This window comes from Rhinolophus ferrumequinum, chromosome 17, assembly GCF_004115265.2.
Source record: "Rhinolophus ferrumequinum isolate MPI-CBG mRhiFer1 chromosome 17, mRhiFer1_v1.p, whole genome shotgun sequence".
In the NCBI taxonomy this organism is placed as follows: Eukaryota; Metazoa; Chordata; class Mammalia; order Chiroptera; family Rhinolophidae; genus Rhinolophus; species Rhinolophus ferrumequinum.
The window spans coordinates 43,807,256-43,835,022 of record NC_046300.1 but is presented as its reverse complement, the minus strand read 5'-3'; the positions used below and the strand labels follow the sequence as shown (position 1 = coordinate 43,835,022).

The 27,767-nt window shown below is 45.0% G+C and overlaps 2 protein-coding genes across 3 annotated transcripts; one reads left to right on the top strand and one right to left on the bottom strand.

Annotated features, from left to right (window-relative positions):
• Positions 1 to 1,205: 1,205 nt before the first annotated feature.
• Positions 1,206 to 1,868, bottom strand: LOC117036701 (translation initiation factor IF-2-like). The gene is made up of 2 exons (XM_033131776.1): positions 1,662 to 1,868; positions 1,206 to 1,618 (listed from the first exon to the last, which is right to left on the bottom strand). The coding sequence occupies exons 1-2, from the start codon at positions 1,831 to 1,833 to the stop codon at positions 1,206 to 1,208; spliced, it is 585 nt and encodes a 194-aa protein (XP_032987667.1). The 5' UTR covers positions 1,834 to 1,868.
• TATDN2 (TatD DNase domain containing 2) lies at positions 1,606 to 27,407 on the top strand. 2 transcript variants are annotated; one of them, XR_004425459.1, is made up of 8 exons: positions 1,606 to 2,025; positions 2,155 to 2,565; positions 13,720 to 14,214; positions 18,793 to 19,677; positions 23,994 to 24,121; positions 25,632 to 25,815; positions 26,014 to 26,111; positions 26,236 to 26,376. XR_004425459.1 is itself a non-coding variant. In XM_033132486.1 (8 exons), exons 2-7 carry the CDS (start codon positions 2,161 to 2,163, stop codon positions 26,374 to 26,376), a joined length of 2,238 nt encoding a protein of 745 aa, XP_032988377.1. In that variant the 5' UTR covers positions 1,606 to 2,025; positions 2,155 to 2,160; the 3' UTR covers positions 26,377 to 26,411; positions 26,559 to 27,407. The 2 variants fall into 2 exon arrangements, 1 of the variants encoding a protein (XP_032988377.1); XM_033132486.1 differs by lacking the exon at positions 26,014 to 26,111 and adding an exon at positions 26,559 to 27,407 and having other exon boundaries at positions 26,236 to 26,411.
• Positions 27,408 to 27,767: the final 360 nt, after the last annotated feature.

Sequence of the window (27,767 nt, the reverse complement as noted above, 5' to 3'; positions counted from 1 at the left end):
GAGGGTGTGTGTGTGTCTGTGTAGGGCAAGGGGTGAGTTTGAGGAAGGGAGTTGTAATGGTCACAAGATTTTGGGGTGATGAAAATGTTCTAAAATTAGATTATGGTTATGGTGATGGTTGCACAATTCTATATACTAAATATACTAAAAAAATAATTATACACTAAAAAAACATTGAACTATATATATGGGTGAACTTTATGGTATGTAAATTATATCCATAAAGCTGTTAGGAACACAAATACACAATGGTTATTCTCAGACCTTTAAAAATATCTTGAAGCTCCACTCCTATTATTGTTGTCGTTATTGTTATTATTATTACTACTACACACATTTCATTCGCACTGTTCTGGATCCTGTGTTTCCACATCTTTCTTGGCCATTCTTTTTCATCAGTACGTTTGAATCACTTCATTCTTTTTGCCTGATATTCCATTGAATGTATATTCTGTAGTTATATAACTAGCTTTCCTTACTGCATATTGAGGTTGTTTTCATTCTTGTTACTACACAATGCTGCCTTCCAGGGAGGTTGTACCAATTTGAATGTCCATCGGTGACACAGATGGGAGTGCATTTTTCCATTATCCTTAGTTACAAAGAATATTATCATGGTTTTTGATCATTGCCAACCTAATGGGTGAAAACATAATTTTACTTGTACTTTTTAAATGACTGAGGTGGTCATTTTCTAATATGTTAAAGAGGCTTTCATAATTTCTGCTCATTGGTTCATTTTCTTTGCCATTTTAATACTGAATTATCTCATTGCAAGAGTTTTTCATAGCAAGGCCATCCGCCTTTTTTCATGTGTTGCAAATATTTTTCTAAGTTTGTACCTTGTCTTTTGACTTTCATTTTTTTTTTTTTTTTGCCAGGGGGATATTTTACATTTTTGTGTAGTCTCTCTTTTTTTCGTGGATTCTAACTTCTAAATCCAATTCTGCCACTTTCTGGGTGTGTCTCTTGGTTTCCTGCTCTGTATATGGGTTGGTGGTTGTTCGGTGAACGTATCCGGATCTGAAAGCGTCCAGCAACGGCAATGGTGAACAGAAGGGCGCGGGATCCCGGATCCCGGGGCGCGGACGCCCCCAAACCTCCCAGAAGGCCAGGCCCAGGAACTGCGCCTTGCCTGAACTTCGCGCTCTTTGGACTCACGTGAATGTCTCCGCCCCTCCTCTCTTTCGACCAATGGTCGAGTTTCATAAGGCGTAGGGTCCTGCCTCCCAGCCTCCTGACCAACAGGTGAGCTCCGTCTTGCTCGGAGTCTCGCCCCTCGCCGATTGGAGCAATGGGCGTCCTTCATCCGGCTCAGGGCCCGCCCCCGCCGCACGCCGGGCCGCGGGCCGCAGGGCTCGTTCCGGGAGGCGGGCGCAGCGGAGGCCAGTGTGGTGCGATCTCGGGCGGAGTCCGGGCCGGGGCCGCAGGACTGGGCGGGCTGCGAGCGGGTGGCCGGGGCGGAACGTCCGGGCCGTGGGGGAGGTGGGACCGACGTCTGGGCTGCGGCGCAGGGACACAAGGGGCGGCCGGGTGGTGTCCTGAGGCGGCGGACTCAGGCGCCGCCGGCTCCTGAGGGGCGGCTCGGGCCCCTTCCGGCCCGGGCTGGTCGGCGGGGCCGCGGGAACAGGGCGGGCCGCGCGCCGATCCGGCCCTGCGGCCCGCCATCGGTGTTCCGGGCCTCTGGGCCGCGCGCCCGCCGAAGGGCTGCGGGTCCGGCCGCCATATGTGGACCTTAAAGCACCAGTCTTTTGAAGCGCTTTGACATCTCTGAAGGGCTTTGCATTGCAAACTAAATCGAAGCTCTTTGTAGTCCCGGAAGCGCTTTGACATCTCCGAGGTAGCGCTGTGCAAAGTGAAGCACGTTAATCGCGGAAGCACGTTGTGGAAATCGAACCGGAGCCTTTAGTAAATCTTGCAGCGTTCTGACTTCTCAGAAGCGCTTTGGAATCGCAAACAGTCGAAGCGCTTTGGCATCTCTGAAACCTAGAGACCTGTGATGGGCAGTGGAAAGAAGGAGGAAAGGTTAGTAGGGCCAGCCCCTGGCTCTGACCTGGCTTGCCCTCGCCCCGGGGACCCCGAGATGGCGGGAGTGTGAGGAGGGGTAGCTGGGAAGGGTGGTGTTGAATTCCAGCCCGCCTCTTTACCTTGCAGGTGCCCATGGCGTCGGAGAGGCGCAAGGTCAAGTACCACTGGAGTAGCACTTCGGAAGGGTGTTCCCGCAAGCGCAGCTGCCTCCGGGAGACCAGTGATGTGGCCGCCTCCAGACGGTCAGCTCCTAGCTCTGCGTCGCGTTCTGGAGGGGCCAGCAGCCCCAAGCGCCTGAAAGCCCAGCAGGAGGACGATGTGGCCTGTACACCAAGGTTGTCTTGGGACTCATCCCGCCGCAGAAATTCTTCCTCCTCTTCCTCCCATTCCTCTGGCCCAGGTGTGGACGGGGCTGCCTCCAAAGGCAGCCTGATTCGGAGCACGCGGGCGTTCCTTTCCTCAGGGGGATCTCTGCGCCCTGCCAACCCCTCTCTAGAAGAAATGGCTTCTCTAGAGGAGGAAGCCTGCAGCCTTAAGGTAGGTGGCGGCAACGCCTTGCCACCGGTGAAGCCCGTTCCTAGGTGGCTTGAGACGTTGGGAATGGGAATTTGGATGGAAAGAGGCTAAAAACGATCATTTCCTTTAAGATCCCGGGGGTCTCTCTTTTGTGCTAACATGGACGACGAAGCACTTGGTCAGGGGGTGGGCTTAAGTTCCTTAGAGAGGTAGTTTTCAAACCTGGCTGCACGTGGGAACTACTTGGAAAGCTTTAAAATACTTGTGGGTGCCTCCCACCTTGAGTTAATTGCGCTCGGGTGTAGGTAGTCTGGGCTTCCACATGTTTAAATGCTCCTCAGGTAGTTGTAATGTGCATCCAGGTTGGAGAATCACTGCAGTAGGAAGGGGATTGCATGCTCAAGAGACACAGATGTATTTTAGTTGTAAATTGAAGGAATTGTGTTCTTATACTTTGAACCACTCTGAATCCCAGAACCAGGGAATAAAATTTGGTTCTGGGTGTGGTTTATCACCAAAGTTAGGGTTTCCAGCATACTGGAGTTCTGGTTGGTGGGGCCGGGGGCTTGTTTTGTAGGTTAAAGCGTTTTGTTTCATCATTGGGAACACACAGGAGGGTTTCTAAGTATTTGTACCTCACAGGAGGTACGTTTCCTTCACTCAGTCATTTTATATTAACCTCTTTTTTAAAAAGTAATAAAATTTTCCCAGGTGTGTGTGGGTGTGTGTTGAACGTGAGTCTTGTAAATAGGAGCAAATACAATTCAGTCTCTTGTAGTCTGCTGTTTTCCTGTTAGAGTAGAGCGACCACTAGCTAATGTCACCGGCCATACTGTTGAAACTTCATCCACTCCTTCAATCAAGTTTTGAACAAATGTTTATCGAGGGCCTAATTTGTGCCAGACTGTGTTTTAGTTGCTTGGGATTCTTCAGCAACAAAACAAAGATCACTGCCCTCTTAGAGTTTGCATTGTAGGTTTTGGAGCTCTGGGCTTTAAAAGGTGAGGAGGAGTTTGCATGTAGAGGAATGGAGAAAAAGTCTTTATTTGGGGGAAGATGGGCTGTCCCTGGAGAAAAGTTATTTTACAAAAGTAATAAAAACAAGGTCCCAAGGAAAGTGGGTTTGTCTTTAAGTCTTTGCTCAGTGGTTTCCTATGTGGAATTGAGAAATGAGGCTGTTTTCGGCTGTTGATGTTACCTAGGGAACTCTTGGATGAAGTGCCCCAGGTGTTTTCAGTGCGGCCCTTGAAGAACTCTTGTATGGATGGGCACCTGGATTTTTTGTAATGGTGAATTTAAAAGCTGTCTTTGGCATAAGAATACTGAATATTACTCATATGTAAATCAGGTGAATATGGGACTTTGCTCATGCCGTTTAATCTTGTCATTAATCCTTGATATAAGTTAGTGGATTTGGATACAGCATAAAATAATATTGTCATGCAGGGTGTCAGGCGGGGTCTCTGGTCCCACTCCCCACGTAAGAACGCAGGATATGGCTAGGCCAGAAAGGAACACCTACGGAGCCATAGATGGGGGACTCGTACCACTATAGTCTGCTTCTCTCTGCGATCGCTTTTGCTAGCTCAGCCGCCATCTTCTTGCTAGCCCCCATTTTCTGCCAGCGTAGCCACGGCAGTTGTATTAGTAGCCAATGGCTCACTGGTTACAGCTGATGGCCAACTAGCTACCGCTGATGGCCATCTAATCACAGTTGATGGCCATTTACTACCCAAGTGAGCACCTTTCCACGTGAGGGCGAGAGCATGGAAATTGCACTCCTGGCTCTGTCCCCACAAATACCAATTTATTAAATTTAACTTCAATGACAATTACAGGTAGAGTGAAGCCTGGTATTACCAGGTTTCCCCCAAAATAAGAACTAGCCAGACAGTCAGCTCTAAGGTTTTTTTTGGAGCAAAAGTTAATATAAAACCCGGTGTCATACCATATCATATCATATCATACCCGGTTTTATATTATAATAAAGTAAGACCGGGTCTTGTATCAAAAGAGACATTAGAGCTGACCTGTGTGGCTAGGTCTTATTTTCTGGGAAATATGGTAGGAGGGGTAGAAAATTAATCTTGCTTAGTCTTTCAGGTGTGCTGCATTCCTGGCTCAGGTTGTCTGTCTTGCAGACCGGGAACTCCAGTTTTAGGGCGTGGCCTCTAAGCCAGGTGTGTCTAATCCTAGCAGGGACCCACCTTTCTCTCCTGTAGCTCTAAGGGGCCTTGTTCTGCCAAAATCAATTTAATGGCTAGCCATAGGGCAGTGGTAGTCCAGGCTTGTCTCAGATGTCTTCAGGTTCACCAATGCCTTGCTTTGGGTCAGTGAGCTCTTAAGGGTTCTTGTGTCCCAAGCACTCTGTCCGGTTTTGGAGCCATGAAATGGCGTCTAAGGAGCACACATGGTTGGAAAAGTCATGAGACTATCTCATGATGTATTATGGTGGAGCAAAGAGGCCAGAATGGAGTCTGGAGAGCTAGGAAAAGGACAAATTGCTGCAGGGTTTTATTAGCCAAGGAAATTTGGATTTTATTCTAAGCCATTAGAGTTTATACAGAAGGAAGGCAGATTTGCATTTTTGAAAGATCACTCATCGCATGTTGAATGAAGTTAGAATGTGAGGATGTTGATATTTGCAATCCTAATTGTCCATCTGTAGCACTGCGAAGGGTTCTCCCTGGCGTGTGTTTGTTTGAAAACAAGGTGTACAGTACTTGACTCATCTTGATGAATTAGAAAGTGCCTCTTATCTTCCCCTCAGTCTATACTTCTTCCCCCCTTTCTCTGCAGTCATGTGTGAACTTCTTTGGCTAGTAAGTCCCAAGTCCTGTAAGCAAGCACAGCTGGGGGGCACTCACAAAAATGGTATGTTCTCCCCTAGGTCCTTCCACTGTTCCCTCATCACTCTTCTACCCACGCATCCACCCGTTCTGTGTTTGCTCTGTGACCTTTAAGGGACACATACTTGGCTTTGTGTGTGGTCACCCCTCCCACCTTCCCATTGCCTCAGGACAGAGGGCTCTGTGCCACGTCAGAATATTCAGGGGACAGATATTTGTCTTAGCTCATTGTGGCTGCTGCGACAAAATACCACAGACTGGGTAGCTTATAAACAACAGAAGTTTATTTCTCACAGTTCTGGAGGCTGGAAGTCTGAGATCAGGGTGCCTGAATGGTCAGGTGAGGACCCCCTTCGGGGTTGTAGACTTCTCATTTGTCCTCACATGGCAGAAGGGGTCAGGGGAGCTCTCTTGGGGCCTCTTTATAAGAACACTAATCCCATTTATAATGGCTTCACTTTCATGACCTAATCACTTCCCAAAGGCTCTGCCTAATGCCATCACCTTGGGATCAGATTTCAACATATGAATTTGGTTGTGGGGGGGATGCATTCAGACCACAGCTAGACTGGGCATTTTGGAATCACTAGCGATCTCTGCTGGCCAGCCTCACAGCGTTTGTTCATTATCACCTCTAGGACAATTGTATAAGAGGTTTTCTCAAATTCTAATGGTGGGTGATGATCTTTGTTTCTAGAGAAGGTTAAATGTGTCTATTATGAGCACCTTCACCTACCTTATATTTCGTTCTTATGACATGTAAATTTTTACATTCAATATGGTATAGGGAAGGAAGAGTGGAAGGGATAATTTTAACATTTATGATGTGATAGATCTTGATCAAATATGATTCTCAATGTTTAACCTATTGACTCTTATATAACCCTCAGAGTCTTGTGAAATAGGTAGTATTACCTTTACATATCAGTTAACAAATATATACATATCGGTTAACAAATATTTGAGCACCTACTATGCATAGGCACTGGGAAAATGAGACTCAGAAAGGTTAAGTAACTTGACCAAGGCCGTGCAGCTTGTACACAGCAGAACGGTGATGTCCTCTAGATCGATCTGACTTCAAAGCAGGGCTCTTTCCACGGCTGCCCTCTGGAGCCCTGTTCTCTCCTGGCCCAGCGTCCAACTGAGGGATGGAGACATGAGGAAGGCAAGAGCCTCTCCTTGAGGAGCTCTCTGCAGGGTGACAGCCCACACATAAGAAATCATGATGGATCTTCACTCTCGAATGCTAGGGCTTCCACGTGTGATCCCGTTTCCTGCTTCTTCCCCTCGTGCTTGGCTGGAAGTCTTGTTTAGAGGCTAGATGTGCAACAAATAAGGCAGCGGTTGACAGACTGAAAAGTCAATCACAGTGCAGTGTGTGGCGTTTGTAATAGCGATATTTGAAGTACTAAGGGTCAGGAATGAGTGACACACCATAGGGCAATTCCTCACAGAAGAGGTGTCATTTGTGTTCTGGGGGACAAGGAGGAAAGGACATTTCAGGCAACAGGAACAATGTGTGTCCAAAAAGTGTCAGGAAATATGGCTGGTCTGAAGAGCTTTGGACACTACTGGTTCCCGTGCGTCCTCCTTCCCTTCTTCTCCAGCAGCTTCCTTCATTCCCCAGACACCTGGTGTGTGGAGAAAGGTAGGAGATGCTGCGGGGAGGGCAGGATGAGGGCCAGCCTGGGAATGGCTTCTGATGCCATGCTCAGGAGTTTGGGATGTATTCTGTAGGCAAATGGAGAGCCGTTGAAGGGTTTTAAGCAGAGGTGTGACGTTGCCAGATTTTAGAACTCCTGGCTCACTGTAGGGAGGGAGTAGGCAGGGAACTGGTTAGGAACGATTGAAGTTGTTCAGGCTGGCGGGGATGAGACCTGGGATGGCATCACCACTTGATCTTTCCCTTCTGCCCCCAGAGATGCACAGTTCACCAGGTAGTACTGCCAGGAAAAATGAAATCTCTCCTTTTTGAAGCCAGGCAGTTTGTTTCCGCTCTTGTACTTTCTGTCTAATCTGTACCTTTATAGCCTCCTGTCCACTGTTGAAACCCTTCTGTGGTGATCTGGATTCGCCTTAGTTCCTCATGGTTTTTAGCATCTCAGCCTTTGATACTGTTTCTCAATTTTCATATTTTTGCTATTCTCCCTTGGTTTCAGGATGTTAGGGAGAACTTGAATTTGAATCCAGGTTCTGCCACTTACAGTACATGTGGCCGTGTCCCTTTCTGTAAAGAGGGGCGACAGCTATGGCAGTTCTGTAAATTGTAAGTCCATATGAAAATATAAAAGGTATGTTATTATATTCTTAACCTTTTCCCCCCACAGGTACAGTCCTGGCCTTCTTTGCCAGGTTTGCAAACTGGTGGTCCTTAGGCTTAGTGTAGCCTGCTAGGTCCTCACAGTATTTAATGTAAAATTTTACAAAGTTCACATTAAAAATATATGCCTCCAGTCCAGATGTCCATCTTGAACTCAAGACTTGAGTAACCTCCTCACCTTCCCCATTTTCTACTTCCTTTCCTGTTTTATTTTTCTCCCTGGCACTTTTCAGTCTCTAACATATATACTGCTTTTCCTCGGGTTTTCCCTTCCCTCACCAACTAGAATATAAACTCCAGGAAGCAGGCATCTATGTATGTTTTATTGAATGCTAAACCCCCAGATCCAGGACAGTGCCTGCTGCGCGTAGTAAGTGCTCAACAAACTTGCTGACCGGATGAAAAATGTATTCAATTTGAGTAAAATCTGGTTTTACTTGAAAAACCAGAATCTATATCTCTGTGTGTGTCCTCCCAAGTGGCTGCTGGTGGCTTGAGTTGAGGAGCTGTTGCCATTCAGAGGTACAGGAGCTCCTCAGTTTGCTGTAGACCACAGCGTCCCGGGTTATTTTACACCTGGCTTGGGGGAGCAAGCTAGGGGCAGCTTGGCCCACAGGCAGAGGTGGGGAAGTCAAGGAAGGGATGTTGGGCCTTAAAGCATAAAACGAGTGAAGCAAGGGTATTGCAAGCAGGGGGAAATAGGATGTGCCTGTGACAGTGTGTCAGGGTGTGATGGGCCGAGGATGGCAGGTGGTTGGTGGCAGTGAGAAGTGGGTAGCGAGAAGTGGGCTGGGAGGTTGTGGCTGTGTCCTGGAGGGCAGGCCCAGGGAAACTTCAAGTTGATTTTTAATATTTATTATTAGACTTTCTTAAATATGGAAAGATATAAAGAAAAAAAATGGCCCATAACCTCCTTTCCCAGATAATCCCTATAGACATTTTTAAAAAATGTTTTCTTTTTCATTGACAGTTAACATATAATATATTAGTTTCAGGTGTACAATATAGGGATTAGATGTTTATGTAGCTTACAAAGTGAGCACTCCGGTAAATCTAGTACCCATCTGACACCGTACATAGTTATTACCATATTATTGACTATATTCCCTATGCTGTACTTTACACCCCCATGACTGTTTTGTAACTACCAATTTGTGCTTCTTAATCTATAACCCCAAACGCCCTCCCATTTGGCAGCCATCAGAATGTTCTCTGTATCTGTTTGTTTTGTTTGTTCATTTATTTTGCTTTTTAGATTCCACATATAAGTGAAATCATACAGTATTTGTCTTCCTTTGTCTGACTTATTTCACTTAGCATAGTATCCTCTGGGTCCATCCATGTTATTGAAGAAGGCAAGATTTCATTCATCTTTATGGCTAAGTAATATTCCACTGTTTATATGTACCACTTCTTTATCCATTCATCTGTTGATGGACACTTAGGTTGCTTTCATATCTTGGCTATTGTAAATGAACATATGGATGCATGTCTTTTCGAGTTAGTGCTCTGGATTTCTTTGGATAAATACCCAGAAGTGGAATTACTAGGTCCTTCTTTGTTTCTTGTTATATGTAGCCTTTGTTTTAAAGTCTTATTTTGTCTGGTATAAATATTGCTACCCCACCTTGTTTTTCATTTCTGTTTTCATTAAATATCTTTTTCCATTCCTTTCAGGCTGTGTGTGTCTTTTGATCTGAAGTGCGTCTTTTGTAGGCAGCATATGTAAGGGTTTAGTTTTCTTATCCATTTAGCCAACCTATGTCTTTTGATTGGAACATTTATTCCATTTACATTTAATGCAAATTTTGATATGTAGTTATTGCCATTTTAGTATTCCCATTTTTTACCTTTTTTCCTTCTTCTTAAAGAAGTCCCTGTAACATTTCTTGTAATACTGGCTTGGTGTTGATGACCTACTTTAGCTTTTCTTGTCTGGTAAGCTCTTTATCTGTCCTTCGATTCTAAATGATAGCTTTTCTGGGTGGAGTAATCTTGGTTGTAGGTCCTTGCTTTTCATTACTTTGAATATTTCCTGCCAATCCCTTCTGGCCTGCAAAGTTTCTGTTGAGAAATCAGTCTGAATGGGAGCTCCCTGGTAGGTAACTTAACTGCATTTCTCTTGCGGCTTTTAAGATGCTCTTTGTCATTAACCTTTGGCATTTTAATTATGGTGTGTGTTGGTGTGGGCCTTCTTGAGTTCATCTTATTTGGGACTCTCTGTGCTGCCTGTGCTTGTATGTCTACTTTCTTCACCGGTTAGGGAAGTTTTTTGTAATTATCTCTTCTCCTTATGGCACCTTTATGATGTAAATGTTGTTAATGCTTGATATTGTCCCAGAGGCCCCTGAAACTATCCTCATTTTCTTTTTAATTCTTTCTTCTTTTGGCTGTTCTGATTGGGTGTTTTCTGCCACTTTATATTCCAAACCACTGATTCAATTCTCTGTTTCATCTAATCTGTTGATTCTCTCTAAGGTATTCTTCATTTCAGTTATTGTATTCTTCATTCCTGACCAGTTCTTTTTTGTGTTTCCTATCTCCTTTTTTTTTTTTTAAACTTTCATTTATTTTAAGTGTGTTTTTCCAGGACCTATCAGCTCCAAGTCAAGTAGTTGTTTCAGTCTAGTTGTGGAGGGTGCAGCTCACACTGGCCCATGTGGGGATCGGACCGGCAACCTTGTTGTTAAGAGCACCGTGCTCTAACCAGTTGAGCTAACCGGCTGCCCCTCTATTTCTATTTTTATGTTTTCTATCTCTGTTGACGTTCTCCCTGAAATCACATGACCAGTGTTTTGAACTCTGCATCTGGTAGATTTGCTTGGCTCGTTTTGTTTAGTTCTTTTTCTGGAGCATTGTTCTGTTCTTCCATTTGGGACATGTTTCTTTGTCTCGTCATTTTGGCTAGCTCCCTGTGTTTGTTTCTATGTATTAGGTAGAGTGGCTATGTCTCCCAGTCTTGGTAGAGTGGCCTTATGTAGTAGGTGTCCCATGGGGCCCTGTGGCACAGTCTCCCTGGTCACCTGAGCTGGATGCTCCAGGTGTGTCCCTTGTGTGGGTGGTGTGTGTCCTCCTGTTGTAGTTGAACCTTGATTGCTGTTGACATATCAATAGGAGGGATTGATCTTCGGACTGATTGGTTGTGAGGACTGGCAATGACCATAGTGGGGGAGCTGTTGTGCAGGAGCTGACACTATGGAGTAGGACTCACTTTAGCAGTGCTCTGGTGCCTGCCTAGTCTGCCCTTTGGGTGTGTCATTTGTGGAGGTAGTTGGGTGGTGCTGTGATGTGGTCTGAAGCTGGCTACCAGGTATGTTGGTTCTGGGGCCTCTTGGGAGGGGCTCTGGTGCAGGTCAGGGTCAGCTGTTGCCTGTGCCCTTCCCGGGGTCACTTGGTATGAGCTACAAAATGATCTGCAGATGGTTGCCATGAGTACTGGGCTTGGAGGTGCCTGGGAGAGGCTAAGCTGTGAACTGAGGCTGGCAGCTGCTAGTGCTCAGCTTGGGGCTGCTCAGGAAGAGGTCTGGGGCATGCTACGGCCAGATGCTGCTTGTTTGGGGTTTGTGAACCTTTGATAGATTTTAGGAAAGTCCACGGCATGAGCCAAGACAGGCTGTTTGTATGGAAAAGATACTGGAAGCAGCTTGGGTGGGCCTACAAGTTGGGTGGGGTGGGGTCTTCGGGAATCATCAAGGAGGGGCAAAGGATGTTAGGTTGATGGAAACTCAGATTTGGTGCCTGCCTGCTAGTGCAGGCTGGGTTGGGGTGGGCTCAACAAAGGAACAGTGGCTTCTGCTAGCATTTCTGTCTTAGAGAAAGGTGCCTCTCCAGCCTTGCCCTGAAGCTGGACAATTCATTTCCTCCCTGTATGTCCCTGGTACGTGTCGAGTTGCTTCCCCAGTGCTGGAGCCCAGAGTGAGTGAGTCCATCAGAGAGTATGTTCGTGCATGTGCCTTTGAGAGAACACCTGGGATTCCAGTAGCCCTCTGCCTTACTCAGCCATAATCACCTCTGGATTTCACAGTCAGAAGTTATGGGGACTTATCTCCCTGGCACTGGAATCCTGGGCTGTGGAGCCTGGTGTGGGGCTGGGACTCCTCACTCCCCAGGGGGGACCTCCACAGCCGAGATATCCCTCCTGATTTTTAATTGGCACATGTGGATGTGGGGCTAGCCTGTTCTGCATCTCCATCCCTCCTACCAGTCTGGAAGTGGCTTCTGTATATCCTTAGTTATAGGACTTCTGTTCAACGAGACTTCAGGCGATTCTCAATGATGGTTATTCTATAGTTTAGTTGTAATTTTGATGTGGTTGTGGGAGGAGGCGAGCACAGGGTTGACCTACTCTGCTATCTTGACCGGAAACACAATTAAAACAACATGTTTAACATGTTAGAAAATTCAGAGATATTAAAAATAAAAGTAAAAGCTACCTTTTCTGTCCATCTCCCCAAAGTTAATAGCTGTCAACAATTTGAGTACTTCTAGGAAAAAAATATTGTGCCTATACTGCTATCTAGATTTATATATATCCCAAAAGGCTTAATGATTTACTATTTAAACAAAGATACTGTGTGCTTCTTGGGGAAAAAAATTCAAATAATACAAGAAGCATATAAAATAAGAGCTTAAACCTCTTTTCCTTTCCCCTTGATCCCCAAAAATATTCATTAGAAACAGTTTGTTTTTCAGACTTTGTTTGCAAATGTGTATGTGTAAGGCAGTTTTGTCATTTCAAATGTGAGATTACACTGTGCTTGTTAGCTACTTTTCACTCTTACTGTGTTGTGTGGACATCAGAGCTTCCTCATTCTTTTTAAAAGCTGTATCGTGTTTCTTTAACCACTCCCTTATTGATGGACATCTCTTGGAGTAGACTGTACTTTTCCTCAGTAGCGAGCTTAGTGTGGAGTTTCTTTCTCTAATTATATGTACATTTGAGAGGAATTTAATATAAACGAATTATAAGTGCTAGTTGTAGGGGCTGTAGAATGCCTTGGGATAGTGGTCAATCCAGGTCACAGCTGGGGGTGTGTGGAGTTCACTGCTTTTGGGATGGTTCTGGGGGAAGCTTTATGGAGTATTCTTAAACCACGCTGGAAGTAGACTGGATCTTAGTTTCACAGCAAATTAACATTGCGAGCAAATAGTCTAGCCTCTTCCCTATGGAGTCCTGGAATGAGTGAGTACAGAGGGGCAAAGAAGAAAGGGGCTGAGACTTCACCTGTATTTGTGTTGAGATTTGGGGTCAGGAGGTAGTTAGGATCTCTTGATTGACTCTGGTGCAGTCTCTGAGAGATGGGGCATCTTCCAACGCCAAGATTTTGACTTGGGCGAAGGAGTTTGCAGAGAACTTCAGGAAGGCTCAGGGTACATACCGTGTTTCCCCGAAAATAAGACCTAACTGGAAAATAAGCCCTAGCATGATTTTTCAGGATGACATCCCCTGAACATAAGCTCTAAAGCGTCTTTTGGAGCAAACCTTAATACAAGACCCAGTCTTATTTTCGGGGAAACACGATAGTGTTTCGGGGAAGCACACTACCCTCAGGAGTGAGGAGATCGGTGTCTGCTCCTCACGGGCGCTTGGGTTTCTGTGACTCTTAGCTATGGGATTGGGTTGCTGGTTTCGAGGGTCCCCTCCAGTACTGAAATGTTGATCTTCTGTTTTGCCTGTGTGTGTTCTGAAGGACGTGATGGTCCTCGCCCTCAAGGAGCTTGCAGTTTAGTGTTAGTAGTAGACTGTTGCTCTCTCAGCTCTTTCCTTCCACTTCTGTATGAGGATATCTCATGAGCATGAGAAGGTGAATATTAAGAAATGGCAGTAGTTCGTCTCGTGCACTGGCACTTTTCCATGGGTGGTATGGAAATCACCACCCAGAGAAAATCTGTGTCTTAGCCACTATACTTTCCCTTTGATTGGCGGAGCCCCCACTGATTTCTCATTTGCCAAGTGCTTCATGTATGAAATCACCCTTTCATGATCTTTGGTTTTTCTTCCAGGTTGATTCCAAAGATAGTTCTCGTAATTCCATGAACTCTGAGTTTGCAGCTGAAGCTGAGGGTCAGAGTGATACAATTGAGGATCCAAACAAAATTCAGAAAAAGAAGAGAGATAGACTTCGAGACCAAGGGTCCACAATGATCTATCTGAAGGCTCTCCAGGGCATCCTGGGAAAGTCAATGCCGAAAAGGAAGGGAGAGGCTGCCCCGAGGGCAAAAGCAAGCACGGGAGAGCATCCCAGCCGTGGAGAAGTACCAACCAGGAGTGGAACTGTGTCTGTGCCTCCAAAAGAGAAAGAGTCAACCCCAGAGATCAGAGTAAAGGAGGAGAAGGCTGTGCTGGAGAGGAGCAGTTTCTGTGACCGGAGAGTGGTGATAGACCCTCAAGAGAAACCCAGCACGGAGCCTCTTGTGGAGCGAAGGACAGTCATTGACACGTGCTCTCCACCCCTGGAGTTTTTGGATGACTCTGACTCGCATTCCGAAAGCCACAAGGTGAGTGTGCTCACGCCAGTCCCGGGGTTTTTAGTTCTCTTGATGAAATGTACTATTTGGTCTTTCTAGTTTGATCCTAAGTGGTACTCATTAGAAGCAGTACTTTACTTAACCAGGACTCCAGGAAAAAATTGATGATTCACTTTCAACATACCTTTCAGAGTTATTAAGAAACTTCAATTCAGTGCTCTCCTTTTTTTTTTGAGGATTTATATGTTTGTTAGGATATGGCTTTGTCTGCTGTACAAAGGCCAAAATAACAGTGGCTTAAAGAAAATAGACGTTTGACTTAAGGGGGATGGCGCCCCAGTGTCAGGGACCCTGGGCCTTCTTTCCTGCTGCTCTACTGCTCAATGCAGTCTCCATCTTGTGGTCTGAGCTGGTTACTCGGACAGGATTCTAGAGCACATTGCATTGACAGTCCCGCCAGTAGGAAGGGGAGGAGAGAAACGTATACTCCTCTTTTAAGAGCTTGGCTCAGAAGTTGTCCACACGGTATCTGCTTAGATCTATTGAGAAGGATCTGCGAGAGAGTCTAGAAAATGGATTTCCATCTGAGCTGACTTACTCCCAGACAAACTTCTGTTGCTATAGAAGGAGAGAATGATATTGGAGGGAAAGTAGTCATTTGTAATATAGCTTCTAATTGGGGGTGGGGAAGCATTCCTCTGGCCTCATTTCTGCTCATCTTGTACTGTTGCTCCTCAGAAGCAGTCCCTTTCATCTCTGAGCTTTTTCTTCCATATTTCTAAGTAATTTTGCTTATTAATTTTTCAGTTGTAGACATCTGTGGACTTACTACTCAGAAAGATGAAAATTTAGTTTTCTCCATTTCAGTGGCACCCACACCCATAAATCTATTCATTCCCTCCCCTTCCTGCAGCTCCCTGTGTTGTTGTCTTACAATTTTTGATTAAATCTATTTCAGATTTGTTATCACCATGTTCATTTTCTTTCTTGTAGAAGTTTGTTTTCCTTTGGGTTCATCAGTACTTTGGGCTCCCAATTGGATAGTTTTCTGTGTACCTATCACTAATTCATCCTCAAACTGCTAGTGCCACAAAATTATTCTCAATATTGCCAAAGTAAGTAATTTGTCCCATTTTTTTCCTTGGAAGTGTATCTCCCTTAATTATTTTCTTAGGATTCCTTTTTTTCTAGTTTTTTTTTGTTTTGTTTTGTTTGTTTTTTCTTCTCTGCTTTCTTTATGAGTATTTAAGGTGAGTGTATATAATGGTAATACTTTTTTGTTTCATTTTTGACGTTCTTAATTTCTAAGAACTCTGGTTTAGGTTTTAAATATTCCTTTCTTTCAACTCTTGTTTTGAGGTTATAATACCTTCTCTTGTTTCTCTGAGAATATTAATTATACATTTATTTTGAAATTATCATCTGCTTTCTACACTACTTTTTCTACTTTTTCTCTGAGTTTCATTCTGGTTTTTTGTTTTTTCCCCTAAATATTTTGGTTTCTATCTTTTGTGGTAGGGCTTTCCTCAGATGTCTTGGCTATCTGTTCATATTTAAAGATGAAGCATTAAAAAGCTGATTGGAAGTTCTGAGTGCATGGATGGGCTTATCAGATGCTGGCTTCAGTGTAGAGTGGTGGCTTTGGGTAATGTTTTGGGCTCCCGATTGGATCTGTAGCTTGACCCTCAGAGGCTGCCCAGTGTCCCCTGGGAGAAACCCTCCGTTCTTCTGCCTACGAGGCACACATCAGGCTGCTGGTGTTCTGGGAGTCAGGTTGAGGGAGATGCCTGGTTCTCACTGTTCAGCATGTGATGGTCCCTCCACTTGTCTATGCATCTGTTGTCCTTGATTATTCTACAGGCTCCTTGGTTTAACTTTTCCAACTGGGAACCTTAGTCTTTTGCTGGGTGGGCAAAGGGCAGACCCACCTGTAATAGGATGGGAGCAGGGAGCTGGGGATCTAACTTCACAGACTTCTAACTCATTCTCCAATTGTCATCTTCACCTTCACCTTCATTTTGAGAAGTCTGGTACCTCCAATTCCTGAGTCTTTTCTGGGATCCTGTAGTGTGAGTCAGCCTGTTTCTGGGTTTTAGGTTTTTGGCCATCTATAATCCGCTTATCCAATAACTGTTCATTTCTCTGCTTTCTAGCATCTAAATTTTGTTTAATTTGCTTTGCTGTTTATTCTACCGTGTTTCCCTGAAAATAAGACCTAACCGGACGATCAGCCCTAATGCGTTTTGTGCAGCAAAAATTAATATAAAATTTTATATAAGACCCGGTCTTATAGCAAAGTAAGACTGGGTTCTTATATTAATTTTTGCTCCAAAAGACGCATTGGAGCTGATCGTCCGGCGAGGTCTTATTTTCAGGGAAACATGGTATATGCTTTCTCTTTGTAGGTTTATGTACTTTCAAGTCCATTTCCTCTATTTTTCAAAGGGTTTTTTGTCAGGAAGGACAAAAGCCACATATGCTATGTTTAACTGGAAAGCCCAAAAACAGTAGGGTTTGTAACTTATTCTTTCCACTAAATACAAAAAGACTGTTTCCTGTGTAATGTAGGTCATCATCTTGTTTGGCTGCTTAGAATTGCATTGTGTGAATGACCTTCCCTAACTTATTTCATACCCAAATTTCTATTTGACAGAATGAACATTTAGATTGTCTCTATTAAGTATATGTTTGGAGGCAGCATGACATGGTAGGTAAGCACATGAGTGTTGGGATCAGATAGATAGGATTCAAATCCTGGTTCTGCTACCTGAACTATGATCATGAGAAAGTCATTTAACTTCTTGGAGCCCCAGTTTCTTCCTCTGTGTAAAAAGACATGGTTAAATGTTATCACAGATATGTGAAAGTTTGTAGAGGTTCAGCAAACTTTGTCTATAAAGGATAAGTAATAAATATTTTAGGCTTTATGGGCAATATGGCCTCTGTTGTTAACTATTCAATTCTGCTGTAGCAGCGTGAAAGCAACCATATTTAAGTGAATTGCCTGACTGTTCTGATAAAACTTTATTTATACCAACAGGCAGTGCGATGGATTTGGCTTGTGGGCCACAGTTTACTGAACCCTGAATTAACACATGAAAACACTTTGCTCAGTGCTGAGTGTATAGTGCCCTCAATAAATGTAACTAACTTTTGCCATATGGGCTTCAACCTAAGGCAGGCTTGAATATAGGTCATCTCCTGCTTTCCCAAAAAGAAAATCCAAAAACCTTTTCTTGGCCAGCTTGACTATATAAAGTCTTTCAGGGACTTATGGTATGTATTTCTAGTTACATGTGCATTTTTCCCCTTTTTTAATTTTTGTTACACATGCATTTTTGAAATCACTTTTTCTCCCACTCTCCCATTTTTTTCCCACTCTCACATGTCATTAAACCTTTTCCCATGTGCCTTTGACATGGTCAAAATTACATGGAGAATTAGATACAGATTTCTTGGCTCCGCTCTGGACTTACTGAATCACAATATCTTAGGGCCAGGTGGGCCTTAAAAAGCTGTGTTTTTAAAAGGCCTACCTACTGGTTCTGATGTGAAGCTAATTTCAGGAACTATTGTACCATGCATTCTACAAATTCATTCAACAAATATTTATGAGCACGAACTATATACCAGGCACCGTTCTGGGTGTGTGGGAGACCTCTGAAGAAAATAAAAATTGGTGGCTGTGGAATTTATGATTCAGCAGTGCTAGTTTGATTTAACGCCGTGCACAGTTGTTCTAGTGACCGTGGTACCTGGTGATGTCAAGGAACCATTTTATTTTGCTCTCAATTTTGAGTCAAGAATTCAGGAATGTCTACATTGGGCAGGACTTGCTTGAGGGGGTCTCTCACGTGGTTCCATTTAGATGTCAGGAGGACTACAGTCGGAAAGCTCAACAGAGTTAGACATCCAGGGTGCTCAGCACACGTGGCGCGGTTGATGCTGGCGCCTGCATGTGGCCTCCAGTTTGTGGTCTGGGTGGTGACTTCCTATATGGGGTGGCTTCCCCCCGAGGGGCGAGCTGAAAGAAGCGGGGGGAGTAACAAGGCTGTCTGGCCTCGCCGTGGAAGTTGCGTAGTATCTCACTGCTGCATTCTGTTGGTTACCGTGTCACTAGGTTGGCCCAGGTTCGAGGGGAGGGGTCACACATCCCACATTTCAGTGGGAAGTAGTGTCAGGGAAGTTGAGGACACATCTTAAAGCTGCCACAACAGTGCGGTTTTTGCATTTTGAATGTATTAGAGACATGTTATTAGAGATGAGATGCCTGGCACTGCTTTTTTCCAAAATCCCTAATAACATAGTATGTTCTAGAGAGTAGTTTTTCTCAAAGAAGGGTCATTTAGAAAGGAATGCAGGTATAGGATCCCCTTTAAGGATGGTATATGAGTTTATTCCCTGAACATGATTTGACTATTCACAGCTGTAACTTGGCTCACTTTCTAGAAATTATAAGGAAACCAGGTGACAAAGTGAGCTAATGAGCCAGTGCAAAGCTTTCACCAGGGCCAAAAAACAAGCCGGAGTTTATGTTGTACAGCGCAGCGAGTATGGGAGGCTGTCTTCACACAGGAAGGCTCACCCTTTGTTGTTTCTCTTCTGCAGCCTAAAGAAAGGGAGGTGGTGATAGAACACACCTCTTCCGGAAGCGACTGGTCCGATGTGGATGACGTCTCCTCAGTCAGATTCTCTCAGGAGGAGCCTGTCTCACTGAAACTCTCAGCAGTTCCAGAGCCTTCTGCCTTCCCCACGGACTATGTCATGTACCCGGCCCACTTGTATAGTAGTCCTTGGTGTGACTATGCTAGCTATTGGACCAGCAGTCCCAAGCCTTCTAGCTACCCCTCTATGGGCAGCAGCAGCAGCGACACATTGCAGGCTGGGAGGGGCAGCAGGGGCCTCCTGAGTGATTATTCCCCCAGTTCTACAGTGAGCTCCCAAAACGCCTCCAGAGACTTGGAGGCGACCGAGGAAGGCAGATCCCAGAGTTCTCGTTCATTTCGTTTCTCCAGAAGCTTCGAAGAAGAGGAGGTCAAGGAGAAAAGAGCATTCCAGGAGGAAATACCACCCCGTTCTTGTGAAGGACACACATCTAGCTCCCTGCCAAGGAGCCATCGGGAGCCAAGTCTAGAGGAGGGTTTCATTGATACCCATTGTCACTTGGACATGCTCTATTCTAAGTTGTCTTTCAAAGGGACCTTTAGCAAATTCAGAAAAATTTATAGCAGCTCCTTCCCTAAGGAATTTCAGGGCTGCATCTCTGACTTCTGTGATCCCAGGACACTGACAGATTGCCTGTGGGAGGAGCTGTTGAAAGAGGATCTGGTTTGGGGGGCTTTTGGCTGTCACCCTCATTTTGCACGTTACTACAGTGAGAGTCAAGAAAGAAATCTTTTGCAAGCTTTAAGGCACCCCAAGGCTGTGGCATTTGGGGAAATGGGTTTGGATTACTCTTATAAGTGCACCACGCCTGTCCCAGAACAGCACAAGGTAATGAGGTTCTCTTTAGCTCGCTTACGGTTTTCATTCCTCTTTTAGTTATTGTAATCGAACAATAAGGGTTGCTCTATTTTGGGAACTAAAGAATTTAGAATCCCGAAAAATTTAATTGCTCATATTCAGACCATGATGTTATTTCTCAAATTCTTCACCAGCTATTTCTTTCAGCTTTATTATGTGAGAGCGGCGGGATAGGGTACTTCGTGACTTCTTATGACTAACGATATAAGTGTCAAACCATTTGTTTTCCTTCCTTCTTGGGAAGCAACAAATGTTGTGTTTGTTTAATTAAATAATATATTTTTATTCTGATTTTAAAGTTAAGTAAGCCCATTGCAGTGTATTTGGGCAATACAAAAAGGTGTAAAGAAGATAATTTCTCATTCCACCAGAGATAACGACTATTACCATCTTAATATTTTTCCCTCCCAGTGTCTTTCGAGCATGGAGATTTGGCAGGGTAAGAGTAGTTGTAGTGTTTTAATGGAAGTTTCTGATTTAGAAAAGAGCAGGCCAGGGAGAACTACCCTCCCACTTCATCCCTGTCTGCATTGCCAGGCGACTTTGTTGTGTGCTGTTGTGTTCCTGCTGATACCTGTTAGTTAGGTCTGGGTCTACACGCCCCACAGGCTCCAGGCCTCAGCAAGCATGTGTGTGGGTTCCCGCCTGGGCAGTTCGGCACACCAGCTGTCCCTTTGGTGTGGTCACCAGCCTCCATAGTGCACAGAGGCTGTGTCCATTGATACTGGCGCGTGTGGTGAACTGTGAATTAAGAGAAACACTCTTCCAGAGTAATGGTTTCTTTGTTTTCCTTTGATCAAAGAAAATTCAGGGATGGTGTGATGGTCTCCTGAAGCAGAAGGCTCCAGACCTTTATAGACCTTTAGGAGGTGGAGATTTTGATTTGAATACAATTGTCCGTGAGAGCCAGTAAGCATGCCAGGCTTCACATTTAATTTCCATAAGAAACAGCGTCAGGTGTGCAGATATTTCCAAAGGATCTTCTTACAGATGAGTTTGCTGGGACTTATTAAGGTTACTAAGTTCAGAACAGAGTGATTTTGACCTGAGGATCTACATTTAGACAGGTGGGTGAGCTTTTATTTGTGCGAATGTTTTCAGTTTTTGACTTAATTAAATTGTTAGTATAAGTAGTGTTTCTATTCAGAATTAGGTGTGTCCTGTACATTCAAACAACGTCTTGCCTATCCAGAGTTCCTTTTCATTACTAGTGACACTAGGAAGCTTACAATTTCTGGTTTGAGGTGGTAACTTAGCCAGAAATGAATGGAAAAAAGGCTAAATCTGAAGACATAGGAAACGATAGATTTTTAAGAAAGACAAATACTTAATATTCTGCTTTCCCAACTGGTTTCTATGGCTCAGGGCAGGTGTGGTATAGAAAGAGGAACAGTTTGAGAATGTGTGCAGTAAGGTGACTGGAAGGAGACAGAGGAGTATTATGTTTAGTTGTATAGATGATGTTTACTGAATGCCTGCTGTGTGCCAGGAAGTATGCTAAGTATTTCACAGTAACTTTTCTCTTTATTAAATCATCGTGGTATCAGATCTGTATATAGAGGTCTGTCCCCAGGGCATGCCACCACACAACCAGACTTGCATTTGTAATATAGGGTGATAAAAAGAATCTTGCAGTATCACGTGGCTTGGTGAGATGGGATTCAAGACTGGAAAATGCAATTCAGAGGAAATAAACTGCTGGCATGGGGAGGGCAGAACTGCACGTAGAGGAGAGGAAGGTAAGCTTTTTCTTAGAGCACTAGATGCTCCTAGGCTGGATGGAGGAAGTGGAAGCCGTGTTCTTGAAGTAAATCTCAGTTTGGGCGGCTGCACTAGTTGGATGTCTGCGTTGAGTCACATTGGCCTAAAAGCGGAGTGGTTGGCACATTCTTGATGTGTCCTGCTGAATATTTTATCTGAGAAAGGAAGAAGAAAAACCTATAGAAGAAGGACCATATTTTGCCAAGTGAGAGAGTGCCAGCTCTGGCTTGTTATAAGAGAGCTTGATTTCTGTTACCTAATATTTTACAGAAGGCTTGGAAAATAGAGAAAAGCAAAAGAATTGAGAAAAAATATTACTAGTTATCCTGCTACCCAGAGCAAACCACTGTTAACTTTTCCTTGTCTGTGTGTTTATTGATTTAACCAGGGACCTTCCTATTTCATTCCTACGAGTTAGGTCCTGGATCGTTTGTGTGAGTTGCACACATCAGCCAGTGTGATTATCAGAACTCTTGGTTTCTGGAGTTCCAAAGCCAGGGTGAATAGACTGCTCCTGCTGAGCCAGGCCACTTCTGTCTGTACTTGTGTTTGACCGGAGTTAATTACTGAGGTAATGAGTATGCAAGAGCTGCCTGGGGCCACCCACAGGAGAGACTGATGAACTCTGCAGTCCCTGGAAATAATGGATCAGTGGGGAACCCGAGTTCATGCAGGCAGAAGGGAGTAATTATGCTGGGTAAATAATTCATCTGCACTTCATTCACTCCGGTTCGTTGCTCTAGATAGCTCCAACACAGCCAGAAGTTCCAGCCTGCTAACAATTCTCCCATTTAACGTTTTTGAAATTCAGATGTGTTTTACAAAACATTGTATTTTTAATGCTATTGTCCCTTAGAGAATCACAAGCGATAATTGGTGGCAAGTCTTACAAACATCTGTCGTAGAATCGGAAATGTGTGTGTTTGTGTGCTTTTTAAAAAAGAAATTAGGAAATTAAAAAAAAGAAAGTAATTGTTTTGAATGGATTTTTTTACTTGTGGAAATATTCTTGTTTCATTAAATATACTTTGAAAAATACACTGTTTAAACCCTATGGCTGTAGTAGTTTACCCTAAGGAATAATTTTTTTTAGAAGCAGGAATTGCATGTTGGAAGTAGAATCTCCTGCAACTTCCTGCCTCTGTAGGGGTCCAAGGAGGGCAGATGTGTTGGGGAGGGATCCATCCAGCTGTAGATATTGCATCTAGTCCGTCTTTAAAGCCCTTACCAAGCATTCTATGATTTTGGTTCTTACGGTCATTTTCCTGTAGTTGAAAACAGAGATTAAGCAAGAGTTACATCAGAATTGGTATTGGCTCAGTGCTGCTATTTTGAGAAGAGGTAGCAGAGTGTTAGACTTGAAAATATCATTCTCAAGTGAATATCACCTGACTCAAATTACAAAAAGCATCTTATTATACGATATTAAAAATGCAAACGTGAATTATATTCCACAATTGAAAAAACTACTCATGGAAACATGAAGATGAGGTAATTTATAATGAATTAACATTTTTGTTCTTTGTTCTAAACCTGAACTTGTTAGGGGGAAGATTAAGTTCTAGCCCTACTTTTTTTCATTTAAATACTTAACAATACATGTATTTTACTAATGAAGATTTAAAAATAGCTAGAGTTAAAACAAAAAAGACAAAATATAGTGTATCTGTAGGTATTCACCTAAAAGAATATCTGATTGTGGTTGAATGGAGAAAATACATGGAGTATTTATTCTTTCAACAAATATTTGAGCACCTTCTGAAAGCCAGGCATTGTGCATATAGCAAGGGTGCCAAAAAAACGTATACAAGTAGACACTTTGGTCAACGTTGCTCTAGCAGTAGTTAGCCTTAATCAGAAGTGTCTGGACGCTGATGGTAACTACTTTGAGCACCTCTTGTAATTGCAGAAGTCAACATGACTTGTATTCATTCATCTTTTGTAATTGGTATATATTATTACAATTTTAGTACAGTTTTTTCCTTTCTTAAAATGTGTATACATTTATTTTGGTGCCTGTGCACGCGCACACACACAACTCTGCCTAGGAAAAGGTGTGGAAGGTGATTACCTCTTGGGAGTAGAGGTGGAGACAATGAGAAGGACCTTGAACTTGTACTTTATACTCCTGAGCCCCGCCTTGGCCCTTTAACGCTAAATGGACATCGTGTAGTGGTTGCTGTGTGGGCTGCCTGGGCTCGGAATTCAATGGTGGCCCTACAGCTTCCCAGGGCCATGTTACTTGACCTCACTTGGAGCCTCAGTTTCTTCAACTGCATGATGGGCTAAGAGCAGTACCCATCTCAGGGTGCTTGTGAGGACTACAGGTTATAATGCACCTGAAGTGCTTTGAGGTCTACCTGGCTCAGTAGTAAGACCCAGTAAGCCTTAGCTATTATTGTACATTATAGTATAAAAACACAGAGTTGGAGACGTGGGGCTGCCCATTGGACTGGCTGTTCTGGAGGTAACAGACTTCTGAAGTGGCCCTAACCTACCAGTGGTGTCACTTTGTCTTCTCCCAGGTATTTGAGAGACAGCTGCAGCTGGCCGTGTCTCTAAAGAAGCCCTTGGTGATCCACTGCCGAGAAGCTGACGAAGATCTGCTGAGCATCATGAAGAGATTTGTGCCCTCAGACTACAAGATCCATAGGTTAGGAGGCTGGAGCTTCAGTGGGCAGATGAAATGAACACCTCCCTCTGTCTAGGATGTGATTTGGGAAAACGAAAACTCAGTAGGAGAACATAGCTAATAGTACATATTTATGTAGATTTTTTTCTAAAGATTAAATATTAGGGTGAACCATATGAAATTTCTGATATTTGACCATTTTTTACTTACAAAATGGCAACTTCATGTGGTTTGACTAATACTCTAAATCACCATTGAGCAAGAAGAGGGCCTTTCGTGACCCCTGGCCCAGGGGGCAGGCTAGAATGGAGTCTCAGTTCTCAGAAATGAGCAGTATTGATCTTGGGAGAGGCTCCTGTGGGGTCCAGTGACTTAGCACACAGAGAACATTCCAGAGCACCTGAAAAGAAATTGTCCTGTTTTGAATTTGAAAGCTCATTCAAGTCCAGGCTGTGTTTTATCTGAATGGTATCTAGGGGTTCTTAAGTTCAGTTTGGTAAACTCTCTGATCTCCAACCGTGTGCCCGTCCTGGGCATTGACTTGGGGGCAATCTGGAGGATTGTGGGAGACAGATAAGTTATCTGCTGACTTGGAGAGTGTGGAGCTGAGGTGGGCAGAAGGTGCTGGGAGAGCCAGAGGGGCCATTAGCTAAGCCTGGCCAGGAAGCGGTCAGCAGGTGGGGCCTGGGCTGGCTCTTCCAGCACAGGGTGATGGGTGAGATGTGTTAACTGAAAAAACGGAGTCTAGAGCCCAAATCAGGTCTTGACAGGTGGCAGAAGGGGGTCAGGCCTCTAGGCCATGTCTTTTGGGTGACCAGGCAGAGAGTGAAGCCTGTGGCCTGACTGTGGTAGCACACAGCACGGAAGAGTCCCAGTCACTGGGCCCTTCTGGGTGGGTGAGTTGGTTTTTCATTGCTTCCTTTTGGGCTGACTTGAAAGGAACACTGATGAATGGTAGGTAGACAGGGCTAAGATGGTCCAACGAGGTGTGGCTGGAGGAAGCCCGGAATTTTCAGATTGGTTAACAATATATATATTGTACTAGGACATGAGCAGCCATTAAGAGAAGAAAATTCACCTGTAGTCCTCCTCCCCGATATTTTTTTTCCCCTTGGAATTCATTTGACTACATGGACATATTGTTATCTACTGTGCTTGTAATCTTAGAGGGGGCACAGTTTTTAGTTCTGCTTCTCGTTCCGTGTTATGAGCATACCTTACCATGCTCATGACTTACCCTGTACTATTGCTGTATATTCTTTGTGGTGATTATTTCAAGTGGCTGTGTGGTGTTCTGCGGTGTAGTGGGGTGATGGGTGAGCCTCACTCACCAAGAGTCAGGGTGGGTCTTACTGTGTGAGAGCCAGCTCTCGTCTGTGTTTACTGTGGAGTCCTCCCCTTGGAGTCAGTCATTTTATTCCTGGAAACGTATCCACAGAAAATGATTTAAAAGGGGTAATATGTCTAGAGGGCGTGGGGGTCGGCTGCAGTGTGGATTCTGAGAGACGCTGACCTGGACCTCTCCTTCCAGGCATTGCTTCACTGGCAGCTACCCGGTCATCGAGCCCCTGCTGAAGCACTTTCCCAACATGTCTGTGGGCTTCACGGCGGTCCTGACGTACTCCTCCGCCTGGGAGGCCCGGGACGCTCTGAAACAGATCCCGCTGGAGAGGATCATCGTAGAAACCGACGCCCCCTACTTCCTGCCTCGACAGGTAGGGGTGTCTGCAGGCTGAGTTGAGGCCCTGAGGAGAGAGGGTGGGGTGGTGGGTGATCACCCTTACAAGGTTTGCAGGGCCAGAGCTCCAGTGACTTCCAGGTCCCACCCTTGGCTGTGTAGATGTCTCCTTGTTGTTCTGCAGAACCAAAAGTCTAGGGGGCTGAGAAGCTGAAGGGTAACCACTCTCTTCCAGGCAGTGCAAAGCCCTACCCTGTAGAGGGTAGTCCAAGGAAGCGTGGGACCCTGCTCACCCAGAGCCCCCCATGACTAGGACTCTCCCTGCACCTGCAGGTAAAGGGGTCTCTACAGGGCAGCCCCAAAGAGGTCCTTACTGGGGAAGGGCCGGGGAGGGAACTCTGTGTAATGACTGTGTACAGAAGGCACAGCGATGTTCTGAATGCTTGATGTCTTCCAGGTTCCCAGAAGCCTTTGCCAGTATGCCCACCCGGGCCTGGCCTTGCATACAGTTCGAGAGATTGCCAGGGTCAAAGATCAACCGCTCTCCCGCACCTTGGCTGCTCTGCGTGAGAACACCAGTCGCCTCTACAATCTTTAAGCAGAGAGACTGCAGTCAGGAGTCTCGCATAAAAGGTCATAAAATTCACATGTATGTTTTTTAAAAACCAGGACAAAAATGTCTTTTTGCTGCATTATCTTAATGACCAGCATGAGCATTAAGCCTGATTTGTCTTGAGTGAACTTGGTTTGGAACCTTCTTTTCTCTTCTCTGCCCTCCAGGATGACCAGTGGCCTGACAGAACATGGGCTGGGTTTCAGCTCTGCCCGGTCCGAGGACGAGGACGTGTTTGGAGAGCCCATTGGAATGGAGAAAACCAGGACCGGAGGCAGGATGTTTTCCTTGAAACCTCATCATAAGGCTTCTGCTTCTGGCTACTGGGTGGGTGGGGTGGGGTGAGGGGTAGGGTTTGCCTCCCAGCTGCAATGCTCCAGGGCAGTCAGGGAAGTAGAAAAAGATTGGTAGGAGGGTGCAGCGTTTGCCAGACCAGGTCCCTGTCCTCTGCAGCCTGTGTTTTTGAGCAGTCTGTGAATAAAGTCACCCTCCTACTCGTCTAAGCACATGCCAGTGTGTAACTTGGTTCCTGGTCTCAGTTCTAAGAATGAATGAACTACTGGGAAATCTCCTGTTGGGGACCTTTGCTGGAGACCCATCTCAGAGGTTTATTTTCGTGCAATCAGTGGAGTCACCCCTCTTCCTTCCCTGGATAACTGTTGAACGTGGCTGTTGCTGTTGCTGTGTCAGCTCTGCATCGGCACAGGTGGAAGGACCTCAGCTGCTGGTCTACCTGGTTCCACTGCCATTGATACAGAGGGGCGCTCGTTGTCCAGGGAGAATCCTGGCTGATGCAGGTCTGGACAGATTGGGGGACACAAGGAAGAGGCTTTGTGGAATAAGAGGACCCCAAAGAAGGTGTTCCCACTCACCCCCTGTCCCCCCAGGGCTGCAGCTCAGGTGTGTTAAACGGATAAGGGTCCAGTTTGCAGCAGAAGCTACCTGCTAGTTTGCTGTTGGGGTCCCAGTTGCCTTTGTTCCATTTTTGCCCCCTTCTGGAACACTGGACCAGGAATACTCCTGTTTCAGCGCTTATGAACCCAGGTGGAGAGGTAGACCACCGTAATTCTCCAGGGCTCTGCTGGGGCCACTCAGCCATGTTCAATTGCCCATGCAGAACAAGCAGGGCTGGTGTCTGTAAGTCTCTCAGGCACCCTCTTGTGTGTGGGGGGTCTCCCTTGCCTTTGCCTCCTCTGTGTCCTTTCTCCATGTTGGAAGTGAAAGCCTCTCCTTTGACTTTTGAGCAGCTAGGTCATGTCAAGTTTTGAGCCGTGTTCTTCTTCCTGCTGGTGCCTTGTAAAGATATATTCATTACAGGCCCTGGAAGGTTATAATGTTCAAGGATTAAGTGAGGACTCTGCACTTTGTCCAAAAGG

Bases quoted from the DNA above. Each gene is read 5' to 3' on its own strand.
- LOC117036701 (XM_033131776.1), bottom strand. From the start codon at position 1,833: ATGTCAAAGCGCTTCCGGGACTACAAAGAGCTTCGATTTAGTTTGCAA. The intron at 1,619-1,661 runs GCCGCAGGGCCG...CTGTTCCCGCGG, and splicing joins GCCCGGAACACCGATGGCGG to CCCCGCCGACCAGCCCGGGC.
- TATDN2 (XM_033132486.1), top strand. From the start codon at position 2,161: ATGGCGTCGGAGAGGCGCAAGGTCAAGTACCACTGGAGTAGCACTTCG. The intron at 2,566-13,719 runs GTAGGTGGCGGC...TTTTTCTTCCAG, and splicing joins AGGAAGCCTGCAGCCTTAAG to GTTGATTCCAAAGATAGTTC. The intron at 14,215-18,792 runs GTGAGTGTGCTC...TCTCTTCTGCAG, and splicing joins CGCATTCCGAAAGCCACAAG to CCTAAAGAAAGGGAGGTGGT.